General features: G+C 35.3%; 1 protein-coding gene across 1 annotated transcript in view; it reads right to left on the bottom strand.

Moving 5' to 3' along the window:
• Positions 1-7122: 7122 nt before the first annotated feature.
• Positions 7123-17516, bottom strand: part of LOC141514350 (myosin-1) — a 34056-nt gene continuing 23662 nt past the window's right edge. The window contains exons 29-40 of the mRNA XM_074225116.1: positions 16319-16437; positions 16012-16208; positions 15072-15255; positions 14377-14542; positions 14160-14284; positions 13681-13989; positions 13382-13585; positions 12084-12209; positions 11817-11987; positions 11581-11685; positions 11364-11459; positions 7123-9592 (exon numbers count right to left, since the gene is read on the bottom strand). Coding sequence (XP_074081217.1) covers positions 9440-9592; positions 11364-11459; positions 11581-11685; positions 11817-11987; positions 12084-12209; positions 13382-13585; positions 13681-13989; positions 14160-14284; positions 14377-14542; positions 15072-15255; positions 16012-16208; positions 16319-16437 — 1955 coding nt within the window. The 3' untranslated portion in view covers positions 7123-9439. The remainder of the gene's footprint in view (positions 9593-11363; positions 11460-11580; positions 11686-11816; positions 11988-12083; positions 12210-13381; positions 13586-13680; positions 13990-14159; positions 14285-14376; positions 14543-15071; positions 15256-16011; positions 16209-16318; positions 16438-17516) is intronic.

Below are 17516 nucleotides of genomic sequence, written 5' to 3' on the forward strand. Positions count from 1 at the left end.
TTGGCAAAACATTTTTGGCAATCTCCTAGCTTAATATGCAGTGACTGTAGCTGTGTGAATGGATATAATTAGAAATATTTCTTGTCGCATTAAGTAAGTGAATCAATCTCCTATAAATAATTTGACAGGGGGCTAATCTTGGGCTCTGTATAGGCATTAAATAGGAGATGGGGATTCAGGATGTCTAGATGTTTTGTTTTGTTTTTTGCCAGCTCAACTATTGTATTACTCATCATGCAACTCTCAATCAGTTCTTGTTAGATTAGCACCTATAAAATAGGTAGATTAAGCCAGCCTATTGAGTGGAGGGTTTTGCAATGTTATTTATTAACTGTTAAAAGGAATCAAATATTCTATTGTAGAAGGGTCTCAGGTAATTCATTTGGGAGTAGGGAAAATTTAATACTTTTTTGGGGGGGAATGAAAATTGGACTTTTGATTTTATTGGTAAAGGTAGATATCAGTGATGAAATTCCCCTTTATGAATGCAGATTTGTAACTTGCCTGGGACACAGAGAAGTTAACTAACTTTCTCAGTGTCATATAACCTACATGCATCAATTTTTCTGGATTCCAAGGCCAACTCTCTTTTCTATAGTCTGGGGATATTCATCTTTTTTTTGTGATGGACTCTCTCTCTGCAAATTAATGAGATTTCTTCTTGTAATCCAAGAGAGAGGTCAACTAATTTTAAATAAAGAGCAAGGGTCAGAATAATGCTTTTAAAAGCATAAAATAAAAAATATATAAGATTACCAAGGAAACTAGAGAAATAGATATAAAATCTTTATTTTTTTAAGATCACAGATTCTAGGATAAGAATACTTGTATTAGACAAAACTTTTCCATTGGTGAATATTAGTTAGAAATTTCCTACTTTCAATTTTTAAGGAGAATGACAGAAACTTGGGCAGTTAAAAGGATTAGAGAATGATAGAGTTCTTGCATTAAGGAGTGTATTAAGAAAGGAGTGATGAGTTCAGACTATATATAATGTATAGCTTATATTATGTGTGTTCAATCATTTTCAGTTAGATCTAACTCTTTATGACTATATTTGAGGTTTTCTTGCAAAGGTACTAGAGTAGTATGCTGTTTTCTTATCCAACTCATTTTAGTTGAGGAAATGATGCAAAAAAAGATTAAGTGACTTGGCCAGGGTAAGATTTGAACTCAGATCCTCCTGACTCCAGAGTTGGCACTCTCTCTCCCACTGCATCATCTAGTTATCCCTAGCTTATGCCATATGATTAGTAGTATACAACCTATATATTATATAACAAATAACATATATAGCTTATCATACTTAATGATGGTCTTATGATATAGCGAAAGATATGAAAGCTCTTGTTTTTCAAATGACTCTGGGGAAGTTGCTTTATCAATCTTACCTTCAATTTCTATATAATTATATTAGGAAAATATTCACAAAATTTACCTCATGGGGTTAACAGAAACTTTAAAGGATTATAGAATTGCAAATTATTATAAACTGTGTGCTCCTTTACAGGAACCTGTTGGTCAATAAAACAAAGAAAATGCACCTAATCAAAGTATGCATCTAAGATATATGACTATATTTTGAACTATAATCCACAGGCTTAAGATACCCATTAACTGAGATATTGCTTACTAGAACTTTATGATTAATATATAAATCAACATATTAACTAATATATTAATATATAAATTAATATATAAATATTAATATATAAATTGTCTTATTCTAAGGCAAAGAAAAAATTGACTTGCTTAATACCAGTTTGTACAACTCAGTTTTTTTCTGTTTCACTTGTTTAGATATTAAACTGCAATCCATTCTACAATGGCAAATATGTCACAGGATGGGAACAATGAATCTCAAAAGAAGAACTGCAAACTATTAACAACTATGTGAATCTATATTAACAACTTATGAAATGCTCATTATTATTAATAAGAGAATCAATTTCGATCAAAACAATCCTGAGGTTTCACCTATGGATATGCTGGAGTCATTTGGCCCAGTTGGCACAGAATGGTAATTGGTTAATTTTCAATGTATTTATATCAATGATGAAATATGGTCAACTTTGACCATATCACCTTTGCCCAACAGCAAACTATTACTTTTTTTAGAGTTTTCAAGGCAATGGGGTTAAAGTGGCTTGCCCAAGGCCACACAGCTAGGTAATTATTAAGTGTCTGAGGCCAGATTTGAACTCAGGTGCTCCTGACTCCAAGGCCACCTAGCTGCCCATAACTATTACTTTTTCATTACTTCCCATATCAAATCCTCTGTTCAGCATTTAAAGTCCTTCACAACCTTGATATTTTCTTTTTTCCTAGCTTTCTTATATTTTACTCACTTTACCACATCATACATCAGCAGTGGCCTTCTATCACAAGACACTCAATGTCCTAACTTTGCATTTTAATTGACTGTCCTTTGATGCCTAGCATGCTTTCTTTCCTTACCTCTTTTTCTCTGCCTTCCTCCAAGATTCGGATAGATTCCATCTTTTGCAGGAGACTTTTCCTGAGTGTCCTTCCCCAGATCTCCCAAACTATAAAGGTCATTCCTCTAAGATTAACTTTAGTCAACTTTGTATATATATATATATATATATATATATAGCTTATATATACACTGTAGTTTGAAAATTATTATCTCTATCATTAGAAGGTGAAATAGTTTTAGGGTAGGGATTATCTTTTGTTCTTTGGTTCTTAAGACAAAGCCTAGAACATATAAATAGTTCTTTCTTAGGTTGAATTGAAATTTTCTCCCCTTCATTTTCCATTCATTGTTCCTAACACCTACAAATTAAGTCTAAGTTTAGGATATGGATTTGGATAAAGCATCAACTTTGAGTTGTTTTAAGACTTCATATTTATCCCTCTTAAATTTCATTTTTGTATTTAGACTAGCATTCTAAGCTATAAAAAATCTATGGATCCTGACTATCATCTAATGTGCTAACCATCCCTCCCAACTTTGTGTCATCTATAATTCTGATAAGAATTCTATCTGTGGATTGATACACATCACTGATAAAATGGTACAGGGTAAATGTAGTTTTATATGGGCATACCATCTGACAAATTAAGATTGAAGCAGTTCCAAATCTACTTAACTCCCATGTCGCTGATATTATTTCAACTTTGCAACACTGAAAACACAAGGGATTTTATCAAATACTTTGTGAAACTCTAGGTAAGTGATCCAAGGAATTTCTCTAATTTTCCAATTTGGCAACTATGAAAAAAGAGAAGCAAGTTTAGTGTGTTAGATGCTCTCTTCTTGATTTCGTCATACTGGATTTTTGTGGTCACTACTTTGTTTTCATTAATAACATATCTGGAATATGCCAAGAATTAAAGTTAGGGTACTGATATAGTTTGCAATCAATTCTTTTTTCTTTTCTAAAAATCAAGATAACATTTGGTCCTTTCCAGTCCCATAGTACCTTTTTATTCTTTATAATTTTTCAAATATTTCTTATATTCACTTGGAAATTACATCAAATAGTGACTAATAAATGAAATTTTGTACCCAAGTATTTGTATGGATACGTATATAACATCTAGATGGTGCAGTAGCTAGAACACTGGGCTTGGAATCAGGATGACACATCTTCCTGAGTTCAAATCTGGCCTCAGTTACTAGCTGTATGACCCCTGGGCAAGTCACTTAAACCTGTTTGCCTCAATTCCTCATCTATAAAATGACCTGGAGAAGAAAATGACAAACCATTTCAGAATCTTTGCCAAGAAAATGCCAAAAGGGATTACTGGGTAATAGAAATTTGAACATGAGATGACTGAACAACACATAAATAAATAAATAAACAAACAAATATATGTATATATATATATATATATGTATATGTATATACCCACACCTGTATGTATTTATATGTGTGTGCAAATCTACCCCTATATATATAATATTTATTTATCTATAAATATATATATATATATATATATATTTATCTATCTAGAGAGTCCTGATGGTTTGTGTATTTGAGCAAAGCACCTCCTGTCCAAGTGAGTTTGATAGTTCCCAGAAGAATGGCCCTGTAAAACTTTATATGGATAGTAGAAATGATCCCTGACTGGGAGACATCTGTGATATGACATATTATATATATATGTATATGCAGGAGGGAGACTTTGGAGAAACTAGGGGTTAGAGAAGAGGAGTTAGGGAGAGAGAAAGAAGAATTAAACTTTTGAATGACTAAGTTGCCAACCTTTTTAATGATTCGAAGGGAGTTCCTAGAGATATAAGCAAGTGGGGGAAGTCAGCCTTCGTACAAAAATCTTGATTCTCAGTGCCTGTGACTTTAGAGACTGCTAAGAGGGGGAATTTCTGGTGAAATTGTTCTCTCCTTCATTTAACTAAGATTTTTGTCTTGCTCCCAAGAGAAAAACAATGCATTTACTTGTGTGTATTTTAACAATTACCCTAATCTAATATATAAATGCTATTATATGTAGATAATCATATTAGGTCATAGATTTTTACCATTTGAAGATATTAAACAAAAATGGGGAGGATTTTGAAAATAGTTGCATTTTGTAGTTTTCAGCAAGTAAATTGAGGAAATTCATGAGTGATGACTATTAATTAATTAGTAAAGTAGAAGGTAAGTTTATTTCCTGAGAAAGTGGAAGTAAAAGATCAATAATGGACTTGAAGAGAGAGAGGAGATAGCAGTTACTGTGGGGAGTATAATAGAAGGTCAAACAGAAGAATAAAAGGATTGCTAGGAAGCACTGAGAGTACTTTAGGGATAAGCTAATGGAAATTTGTATTGGATCCTTATGGATTTCTAGCAGCATTAAAAAACAATGGAATTATAAAGATTGGTATTCCATAATGCTTTTTTATTGTAGAAGAGGAGGCACTAGCCTTAAGGGGGATTGAGCAAGTCTCTCTCTCTCTCTCTCTCTCTCTCTCTCTCTCTCTCTCTCTCTCTCTCTCTTTCTTTTTTTGGCAGTGGGATGACTACTCAGGTCCTTCTGATTCCAGGGCAGCTAGATGGCGCAATGGATAGAAGTGCTGGCCTTGACGTAAGGAGACCTGAGTTCGAATCCTGTCTCAGATCTATGACACATAATAGCTTTGCTGCTTTGCTCAATTCACTTAACCCTGATGGCCTTGCATCCAGTGCCATCTCCAGTTATCCTGATTCAGGAGAAAATGAGGCTGATGACTTAGCACAGCACTCCTCTCACTCAAACCCAATTCATGCACTTGTCATAATACCACCTCTCCTATGTCATGGTCTTCTTCGAGAATGAAAGACAACCACCATCATCATTGTATTAGAAAGGTAACCTTGGGCTCTTGGAGTACCAGGGGAATACAAACTCTGGTTGGCCCTACCACTTTGGAATGGTTTTAACTATTTCCTTAGTAATCAACATTGCCTTACACAGCTATATATCTTCTTTATATACAGTGCTATTTGTTCTTCTTCCTTTTTACCACTTCCTTTTGAATAAGGCCTATATTTTCATACCATAGTTTGCTATTCAGATTTTGTGTATTTTTGATAGATATTTGAGACCATGTGGTTTATTGTTACTTTTTTTTATTTAAAGAACTCCTACTTGTAATAGGGCTCAGTTGTAATGATTATGGCACTAGGAATAATAATAATAATAACAATATATGTATATTGATAATATGTATATATCTTTATATATACATGTAGCTCTCTCTCTCTCTCTCTCTCTCTCTCTCTCTCTCTCTATATATATATATATATATATATATATATATATATAAAACATATATGTAATTCCCTCATTCTACAACTGGGAAAACTAAAGACCAGAGAGAGAGATAGGGAAGTATTTTGCCCAATGTAACAAACACAGTAAATCGTAGAATCAAAATTTCAAAGCAGTTCACATTTATCTATACCATTAGAAACTTTATCAAATGTCTTTATTGAACTGAAGTAGACAAATATTCTCTCGTTTCAAACTTAGTTTAGTGGCAGTTATCCTTCCAATACCAGGGGCAAGCAGAAGGCACCACATGGACTCAGTAACATCACAGCCAAACACCCAGAGTGCCCAATCAACAGCTGCAGAAATGATGCCTCAGGCCAAAAAGGCGGAAAAACTCACAGGCTTCAATTACAAATTACCTAGCTTTGGAGTTTATCTCATATTTCCTTAAGATATTTCTTTAAATGGGTTCTCTCCTTTGAGTATTCAGAGGCTCATCCCTGCCATCTCTATGAGGACAAAACCTCTACTCTTCTGTACCCCACATCCCAGAAAATAAAACATATTAGCCTGGGTATATTTAACCACCTATCAGGTTTTAAGTCATACAAACATAAAGGTATAAGAATCTAGGAATAATAAAGAACATATAGATTTAGCAACCTGGGAGGGACAAGTGATTTGTCTCTTTTTCTCTCTCTCTCTCTCCTCCTCCTGGAAGGAAACAATAAGCAATCATCTCCTGGATGATAACTGGAGATAAAATTTTTGAGTAGAAAAGGACGAAACAAAGAATTCTAACTGCCTTGGCAGTTAAATCATCCAACAAACTCAATCAAATTTTCAAAGGCTCTGTCTTATCCTGTTAACAATGGCAAGTATAAGGCTTGAACCCAGATGGTACCATGTATATCATAGGTCATAGGTCACTTTCATGTACTCCTATTTGTTAGGAGATAAGGGGTCATTCACAAGATACAAGATTTTGTGAACTTATGGCAGTGACATGAAAGCTACCATGTAGTAATCCAAATCATAAATTTGAATGTCAGTTTTTCAAAGGCAAGTTCTGGTTTGGCTTAGTTTTTGTATCCCCAGTGCCTTGCAAAGTGCTTTGCAAACAACTGGACTTATATGCTATATAACTGAATTAAATCAAATTATCATTGAGCGCCAAGAAGTAATAAAGAGCTAAGCATATTCTCATAATTAAAGTGGACTTTTTGTGGAGAAGCCATTGGGGTTAAGTGACTTGCCTAGGGTCACTCAGTCAATAAGTGTCAAGTGTATGAGGCCAGGTTTGAATACAGGTCCTTATATATCCAGGGCTAGTTTTTCATCTATTGTGCCACCTATCTACCCCAAGTTACCACCTTATTATCCCAAGAGTATATCTTTTTCTTTTTTTTTTACTTTTTAAAATTTATTTAAGGCAATGGGGTTAAATGACATGCCCAAGGTCATACAGCTAGGCAATTATTAAGTGTCTGAGGCTGGATTTGAACTCAGATCCTCCTGACTCCAGGGCTGATGCTTTATCCACTAAACCACCTATCTGCCCCAGTACATCTTTTTCAATGGAAATTAGATTCTAAAAGAATGGTAGTAACATATACAGTACTTATATTTTTAAAGTTTCAATATTATAAATAATATTTTACTGGAAAATGGCTTTTATTTCATGTACATGGTTTCTAAAGGTTAATGGATTTTTATTTAGTCTTGGGGACAAAGGTTTATTGAGGGAAGGATATCTCTGATTCTATAATAAAAGTCAATAGGAAGATATAATTCTTTGACCAGAAATTTATTCTGGCCAAATTTTCTATGTTTTATAAAGTTAGACAAATTGATACCACCTTTCTATGTCAACAGACTCCCCTTCATGAATTCAGCATAAATTGTGCTTTCTGGAGATAATAACTTGAGACCAGGATAAGGTGATAATAACTTGAGACAAGAGTCTATTACACAAATGCTCCTACCTCAAACCCTAGCCATCAAGATCTCAGCAGGTTCTGTCATTCCCAACTGGATATACTAAGTGCTCCTGGGTCTAGTAACTGAAGTCGAACTTTTCTAAGTGTGTTGTCTCTTCTAATTAGAATGAGTTCTTTGAGAATAGGGACTGACTCACTTTTCTATTTGTATACTAGGGCTTAGTACAATATTTTCCCATTCTAATTACTATTCTGCATGATAGGCCTTATGTATACATAGAAAAGATGGTCAGCTCTGAGATATCAGAAAGGATACTTTTCTATAAAATTGCTCTGATAAAATTTTCTTCCATATGAGATCAATTAGTTTGGGAAATTAACCTACATGTTGAAATAGAAATACCCTCAGGAAGTTGAAGAAAAGTCATTAATCCTCTAGTTTGAATCAATGCTATTGAATAAGTTTCACTTGTCGACAAATAAAGATTAAAGTATAGAGGCAATGAAGTTTGAGTTGGTTGTATTCCAGATCAGTTAATATGGAGGGATTCAGATTAGAGATGACAGGGACCTGTTTCTGGGAGAAGACATTCTATATTCCTCCATCACATGGATGGGAGTATAACCAGAACATCTACATTTTTGCATCTACCAGACTCAGACAGTCTCTCTCTTTCTGGTTCCATCCAAAGGGTGAAGTTTCTGATCACCTACAGCACAGGCACCATGAATTAAGCTGAGTGAGGGGAAGGACTACCTTCCCTCCTTCTTTTATTTAGACCCTCTATTTTTTAGAGTCAGACTTAGGGTTTTAGTCTAATATATTTCCTTTGTCATTTTTCAGTTCTAGGCATAAGTAGTGGGGTCCCCAGACTTGGTTTCAAACCAAAGTGAACATAGAAGCAAGATTTCAGCCCAGTATAGCAGAGAAGCTCTTAGAAGTCAGGACTTAAGTACAGGGTGACTTTATATTTAGAACATGGTGGGACTGGACTTGATTGGAACTGAATCAAGCCATGAACCTAATTGACCTCTCCTCTTCACAGGCTGAGCTGCTATTTGCATGTGTATGAGGTTGGAGGGACAGTTGGAATAAAATCAACCAGGCAAGTAGGTGGGAACATTTATACAATCTTCATGCTCTAATTTTGAAGCAAATATTCTTTTATAAAACCTAATTTGACTTTCAGTAATTAAATGGAACTGGGGTACAAGATTCCTTCCTTAAGCTAGGAGAAAATAATATTTAGTGGCTAGAGATAATGACAAATACTAGACATTTCTAAACCCTTTAAGGATACTGGAGAACCATGGGAGAGAGGTAAAATGTAACACACTTGTCTTCTAAACAGTGGGGACCTAGATGGAAGGAAGACTAATTTAGGATTGTGGAGGACTATCATGGGGAGATGTGTTACAGATTTTCAGCAACCTGTAATTAAAGATCCTGAGGCACATGAGAAATAAGGGAAAGAATGTGCCAGAAAAACAAACTACCCTCCTCTCCTCCCCCCTCCCCCATACCTCTGTCTAGGAGTCCAGCTACTCTTTATTGAAACCCAAGCCTTAGGGCTGAATATTGCGAATTTTGCATAACACATTCATAGTTCTTTATCAAGGCACAAAATAACTGATGAATAGGTATAGTAAAAAAAAAGACAGAGTTTTCTGTGGTTTTCCTAGAGTCTTTATCTTCTAGAAAAATAGGTACAAAACAGAGCGACAAAGATTTTCACATTTTGTGCTTCTTCAGTCACCCGGAAGTATCAGGATTATTCCTCACTTATGATCTTTGTGTGGACCTCCCTACTCTTAACCCGAAGTTTGTTGACTTGGGACTCGGCAATATCAGCTCGTTCTTCAGCTTCCTCCAGCTCATGCTGGATCTTGCGGAATTTGGAGAGGTTGATGTTAGACTGTTCCTCCTGAAAATAGAAATGAATTTGTGAGAGAATGAACAACTATGATTTGGAAACTGAGGTTGTAAATTCAGACTGAATGACCCAAGTGACCATGAGGAAATTAACTTCTCTGGACCTTGGATTTTTATACTATAAAATGAGGGGATTAAATTAGATACTACTTAAGATAACTTTTGACTCCAGAATTTTTGATTCTCTGATTCTTCTTGAATTCAAAATAAGGCCCATTTTTTATTTTATTTTTATATTTTACAATTTAAAAAGAACCATTAAGACTCCTAGAATTAATCTTTAAACTGCTAGAATTAATTTCTTAGATATTTTTCAGTTTATAATAATGATTGGCAGAATGGGAAGAGCACTGGTTCTGGAGTCAGAGGACCAGGGTTCAAAACCCACCTTGGACACTAATTAATTGCCCTTAGAAGTCATCTAAAATGCTAACAACAATAATAACAGTATTTATGTAGTGTTTTAAGGTTTACAAGGCGCTATTATAGATTAAAAAAATTGAAGCAGACAGAGGTTAAGTGATTTGCTCAGGTTCACATAGCTAGTAGATGAAAGGCTAAATTTGAACTCAGGTTTATACTGACTTGAGATTTAGCCCTTGTTGCTTACAGGAAACTCATTTATAAAATGAAGACTAGTTGACCTTTAAGATACTTTCAGTTCTCCATCTATGATCTTATTTGATTTTTAAACTACGAATAGGCAATTTTGATGTAAATTTGACATCCAAGCAAATAATTTTTAGTTATTAAGCTTATTTTTATGAGATGCAAAAATAGAACCAGTCAAAGAAAACAAAGCTAAAACTGCTTTCCAGCTTTTCAAACTAATGTTTCCTGCCTTATTTAAGTCTTGATTGAACATTACTGCCACCTTATAATGACTACATTTGTGAATTCAACAGTTTGTTTTAACAAACATTTCCTATGTGCAAGACAGTCACTATTGTAGGCACTGGAGATATAAACCCACACACAAATATACATTGACCTATTGCTGGCCTATGCTTTAGGTCATCATCTGTAGTTTTCTTCAAATGGAAAATTTTTATGTGAATTTCCTAAAATTGTGCCTAAGATAGTATGAGTTCAGAAAACAAAATAGGCTAAGTGGAGAAATTCATCTGTGACATCTGTAAAAAGGATAAATCCGTGTTACCTCTGAGTGAAAATTTTTGAAGCTGAGAGTGCTAAGCCAAATAATCAAATCACTCAACCTGTTTCTGTCATCACTGAAAGTGCCTTTTGATGTTAGTGCTTTGCTGGCAGTAGTTTCCTCTCCTCCCCTTTTCTATTTCTTTCTCAACTTTCCTTGGCCTCCTTTGTTTATTTCTTCCTTCTTTCTACTTAGCTCTAGAGCTGAATTGAACCAGGTGAACAGGCAACTTTGAGCACACCCTCAATCTGAAAAGCAGTGTGATATCATTGAATCAATATTGATCACTGAATCAATATTGAATTTAATGTTTGAAGACCAAGCTTTGACTCCTGGTCCCTTCCACTTTGTAGATGAGTGACTATGGGCAAGTCAAGGACATTCTCTGTGCTCCAGTGTTCTTATCCATGAAATGGGGGGGGGTAATGATAGCTGTATGTATCTCCTTTACAAGGTTATTGTGAAGCTACCTCCTATAAAATATAAGCTACCTCCTACAAAATATAAGCTACTGCCTATAAAATATAAGCTACCTCCTATAAAATCCTTGTAAAACTTAGAGTTGTACAAATAAAGATATCATTATTTTGAGCAAATTTGTACTCACAGCTTCCTCTGCTTGTCTCTTATATGCTTTCACTTTAGACTGTAATTTGTCCACCAGGTCCTGAAGTCTGAGAACATTCTTACGGTCTTCTTCAGTCTAAAAGATTTTATAAATAAGTGGTTTATTTGAGAATCAAATTTTCGTTATATTTACTAGAAGACATATTTGTAATCCCACTGTAGACTGTGCCAGAGCTTAGAAAATCTCTTGTCCTTACCTGATAAGTGAGCTCCTTTACTCTCCTCTCATGTTTGCGCAGACCCTTCACAGTTTCAGCATTGCGTTTCTGTTCACTTTCAACCTCCCCTTCAAGTTCACGCACCTGAGAAAGGAGAGAGAAGATCTTGGCTTAGTGTTCAATTATTGCCAGCTGCTCTTTGCTTCATTTTGTTTTGTTTGTGGGATTTCTTTTGAAACAGCACCAAAAAAAGTACAGACATCAAGAATACATACTCTGGCTTCCAGTTTTTGGATCTGTTTCTTTCCTCCTTTTAGGGCCAGTTGCTCGGCCTCATCTAAGCGATGCTGCAAGTCCTTCACTGTCTGCTCCAGGTTCTTCTTCATCCTCTCCAGGTGGGCACTGGTGTCCTGCTCCTTCTTCAGTTCCTCAGCCATCATGGCTGCCTATAAAGTAAAAAAAAAAAACCAAGAAAATTATACTATATGTCAAGCAGTCCTATAAATTCATCAAGGAGGGAAATCAGTGTGTTTTCTGCTCACATCAGTGATGGCCTTCTTAGCCTTCTCTTCTGCATTCCGGGCTTCCTGAACCATATCTTCCATCTCACCCTGAATTTGGGAAATGTCTGTTTCCAGTTTCTTCTTGGTGTTGATCAAGCTGGTGTTCTGGATAAAAAAAAATGGTATTTGATGTAGACCTGTGATTTCATAACTGGGAAGAACTACAAGAGAAAATTCTCTGTACTCAAGTATATTGGAAAATCATCTATAGCACATAAAAGTTGGAGGGTTGCCTGGGGGGAGGCACTGAGAAGGTTAAGTGCCTTGCCCAGGGTGGCAAAGTCACTCAGTATCTAAGTCAAGTCTTCCTGACTCCAAGATCAGCCATCTATCACTATGCTCTGTTGCCTCTCAGAGACTATAATTGCAATGTTTAAGATGTTTTATATTAATCATTAAAGTTGTACACATGGAGACACTCCTAGTAGGGATTCATTTCAATTCTATAAGTACTTTTGGAGTGATTGTTTTATGTAAGGCATACCAGTAGGCCACCAAGGTAAGGTGCAAAGATGAATAAAAATGGAGTATAACAATACAAGACTAAGTAGTATAGGTAAAGAGGGTAAAGAGGAAAGAAGGAATTGCATTCTGCTATAGGAAAAGAGGAAAGAATAGGCCTTGAAAGGCAAAGGAGAGAGTGAAGAATGATCTGAAATGTTGTACCAAGGTTATTGGAAGGATGAAGGAGACATTGAAGACATGGGGAAATCAGAATAGATACATGGAGATTACAGGAATGAATTTAGTTTTGAACTTAATAACTTTTTAACTATTTGGAGGATGTTCATGTGGAGATATGCATCAGATATTTGGTGATTGATACTAATAATCTAAAAATCTAAAGAAAAATTTAAACTTTTTGTCTTATAGAAACTATTTAACAGAATTTTATTAAGTATCTAGATATATATATATATATATATATATATGCAGAATATAATTGGATTTTTTTGTTTTTTTTTCTGTTCTGCCAATAGATTATTGGATTATTGTTGTTGCTTAGTTGTTCAGGCCTCTTTGACTCTTTGTGACCTTATTCCTCACTATATCTTGAAGTCTGTCCAATCTTGTATTCTTTGCTTCCATGACACTATCTATCTATCTCATCCTCTACCATCCCTTTTTCTTTTTGTCTTCAATCTTTCCCAATATGAGAATCTTTTCCTAATGAGTTCAGTTGTCTTATTTTGTGGCTAAAATATTTAAATTTCAACTTAATATTTGAACTTTCAGTGGATAGATCCCAATCTATACTTTGTTGTAATTGGGCTCACCTGGGTGTGTAAGAGTTGCACACGTTCACTGGCATCCAGAAGCTCCTGTTCTGCTACCTTCCTACTCCTCTCAGTCTGTTCCAGAGTTGACCGCAGCTCCTCAATCTCAGCCTGCAATAGGTTGGCTCTGCGCTCAACCATTGCCAACTGCTCTTTCAGGTCCTCCTGTCCTCGGAGAGCATCATCCAGGTGGATCTGGGTATCCTGGATACAGAAAGCAAAGATCATTATCCATCATGTTCTCAGGTTGCTACTAAAAACAGTTATTTAGGAATAGCTATAGTTTTGGCTCCATTTACCTTAAGTATCCCTTGGGTATTTCTGTAGTTCCTTAGGGCCTCTGCAGCCATTCTGTTGGCATGGTTCAGCTGGATTTCCATTTCATTCAGATCTCCCTCCATCTTCTTCTTAATCCTGATGGCATCATTCCTGCTTCTGATCTCAGCATCCAGTGTGCTCTGCATTGACTCCACGACGCGGATGTGGTTTCTTTTCAGCTGATCAATTTCTTCATCTTTTTCAGCGATTTTCCTGTCAACTTCAGACTTCACCTGATTCAGTTCAAGTTGGATGCGCAGTATTTTCCCCTCTTCATGTTCAAGAGATGCCTTAATGAGAACCAACAATCAAGTGAGCAACAATGAAACAATGGAAGATTTCTATTAATCCAAGCTATCAGGAAAATATTATTCTGTGTCTTTCTTTAGGTCAATCCATAACTACCCAGAGTCAACTTTAACTTCTTTCTGAATGTCTTAGTCTGCAATGCTGTATGTACCTCAGCTTCTTCCAAAGCAGCCTGGAGTTCGCATTTTTCTTGCTCAATTTGTTTCTTTATTTTTTCCAGCTCATGGATACGTTTGCCTCCCTCAGCAATCTGCTCAGTCAGGTCAGAAATCTCCTCTAAGGTTGAAGAGGTAGGAAGAGATTGAGTGAGAGAGGTGGAAAAAATGGAAAGGTTTTCCAAATGAACAGAGCAAGTGAAGGGGACTCACGCTGCAAGTTCTTATTTTCTCTCTTGAGGGTTTCAAGATGGTCCAGAGATTCCTCATAGGCATTCTTAATCTTGAACAGCTCAGTGCTGAGGGAGCGAGACTCCTTCTGGGAAGCTTCTAACTCAGCATGAGTTTCCTCATATTTCTGTTTCCATTCTGCCAAGACCTGAAGAAAAATATTGATTTATCAGTCTAATGGAGCAAGTTAGAAGGGCTCAGTTTTTGTATATATTCAACTTCAATTGACTTGGATATGTATAATAAACAACATTAGCTAATGGAAATCCACAGATATCCTCTTTAGGTTGTTTGGCATAAAATATGATTTTAGGGTTTCTCACAGTTATTTCACCTAGTATTATCTCATTTGACTCATGCACATCTCTTATATGATATAGCCTAAACCTACCTTCCAAGTATTTTGTATTTATGGCAGCATATAGCCCAAACTCTCATATAGCTCTATAGTCTCATATACCTCTATAGAAATGAATCAACTCAATCAAGGATCATTAGATAGAGTTCATACCTACATCATAGGTTTGCAGATTTCCAAGTATAAATGTTACCACTGAAAATTAAATGATCACAGCTCAAAAACCCATAGGAGCTGATTCCAGCACATCAAGCAAATGATCAAGATTTTGATATTAAGGAAATTAATTACATGAATCAAGAAACTTAGTGTGAAATACCTTATCAAAATTTCTTTGCTTTTTATCCAGGGCTGCACAAGCTGCATTTGTCCTCTCTACATCAATCATGAGGTCTTCCACTTCATTTTGTAGCCGTTGTTTGGTCTTTTCAAGGGAAGCACATTTGGCATTCACAGCTTCTACATGTTCCTCAGCATCCTGTAGACGCTGGGCCAACTTCTTCCTGGGAAGGGAAATTTGAAATTCTGGTTCATCACCATTAATAGAACTATCTGTTTTGGAATACTATGGTCATATGAAAATTCTCTCTCTCTCTCTCTCTCTCTCTCTCTCTCTCTCTCTCACACACACACACACACATCAGTCTCATTTATCTGGCTCACAATAATTGCACAACTATCCCAACTAGAAGTTAGTAGGAGAGGTCATAAATTTAGTAGCAAGAATAGATTAGAATAGCTATAGAATCTGTGAATAGAATAGATCTGTGAAAATGATTTGAAGAAAAACAGAAGAAATGAAGAAAACTATAACAGTAATAATAATAATAATAATAGTTTTCCAGTTTACCAAGTGCTTTCATTTATGTATTGACAACTCACTTTTTTCAGTGAAGTAGAAACTAGGAAGCTATCATATGGGATTAATTAATCACATCCATCTAAGAAGCTATATTGTTTCCCCTTCCAATACTTTAATACATAATTCCCATTCAGATAAACTGAATCTGGTTTATTTACTTCTTGTTATTATTTTCATATTATGAATTACAAAGTTGATTAGGGAATATGTTCCATGAGGCTTGTCCTAAATGTCAAAATTGTTAGTTATGGCACTGCAAATGTAAAATATCTTCTCTTTTATGTTCAGGGAAAGCCAGGCAATCTGTAGAAGGTTATTCTCTTAATCTACAAATTGAATTAGGTTATTTCATTACTTCTTAACATATTCTCCTTCCCATTAATTCTAGCAAGCATACTTGGCTTCCTCCAGTTCCTCAGTGCGTTGAATGGCATCAGTCTCATATTTGGTCCTCCACTGGGCAACCTCACTGTTGGCCTTGGACATTGCCCTCTGTAGCTCAGCCTTGGCTTCCTGTTCCTCTTCATATTGTTCCCGTAACAAGTCACAGTCATGGCGGGATGACTGCAGGGCATGGGCTAGAGCATTCTTGGCCTGTGGAAACAGTGAATTTAATGCCATTATTGTATTTGGTTGAACCAATATTACTGATTCCTCATCAATAAAGAAATTCTCTAAATTTAGGCTAAGGGAATAAAGACTACCTTTATCTCTTCTTCAAGCTGCCTCTTCAGTTCCTCAATTTGTTGCGTAAAGGCTTGTTTGCCTCTTGACAACTGAGAAACCAAAGAGTCTTTTTCATCAAGCTGGCGTGAATATTCACCTGTGGGAGAGAGTGGAGGGAAGAACAACTTTAACAGCTTGGAAATACTTACATTTTAAATTAAAAACCATATAACAAAATAAAAACATCTTAAAAGATGTATGTAAAAACATCTTAAAAGATGTATTAAAATACCACTTTTTTGAATGAGATAGTTGATTCTCAAGGATTTATGAACCATAAATCTCATTCTTACTTCCCGATATATCAAATTAATGAAGTTAGATAGCATAGGAGTAAAAACCTTAAGTCCCTACTATGATCAAACTACTGTACCATTATCATTTATCTTTCTGGGCACAGGATAATATTTTCATAAACTATAGTTACTACTCAACATTTTAAAAGAGAAGATTTTTCATTGGAGTTTGTTCTCTTGAAAGTAGTTATATAGTAAAAAGAACATGGAATTTGGAATTAGTAAAATGTGGGTTCAAACCTTAGTCCTTACTCTTTATGCCCTTTTACCTCATTAGGATTCACTTTTCTCTTTTGTAAAATGAGTTTATCCTAAATGACTTTCAAGTTCCCTGTTGACTCTGAATCATGGTATCCTATATAATGAAGTATGATCTAGTGTCGTATTTCTCAAACTGTGGCCTAGGGACCAGTACTGGGTTCAGGATTATTAAGTCCACATAGTACTAGTATCATCTGATTTTTTATTTAAAAATGTTATCTGAGTAGGTAGTAGAGAAAGAATGAAACTAAAATCTACTTAACTTAGGTTCACTAGTAGTCTGAAGAGCACATGTCACCATAAACTCTCCAAGATTAGGGACTTCTTAAGTTTGGGTATTTATATCATCAGCACTTATATTGCATCAACTGTAGTCCGAATTTTCCAAAAGTAGGAAAATAATGAACTCTGCAATTCTAAGATATTGAACTTGATTTTGATTTCTATAAAAATTCTGATCAGTGAAGAAAAGGAAATAGTGACTATAAAGTATGGTTCCTTTAAGAATATAGGTCATGTCAGATGAATTCTGATTGCTTTTTGACAAAATCTTTCATGCTGTGTTTATGAATATGATGTAAGGAAGATGAGTATTTTTTTAAAAAAATTTTTAACTTAT

The sequence above is a fragment of the Macrotis lagotis genome, chromosome 2 (assembly GCF_037893015.1).
Source record: "Macrotis lagotis isolate mMagLag1 chromosome 2, bilby.v1.9.chrom.fasta, whole genome shotgun sequence".
Lineage (NCBI taxonomy): Eukaryota > Metazoa > Chordata > Mammalia > Peramelemorphia > Peramelidae > Macrotis > Macrotis lagotis.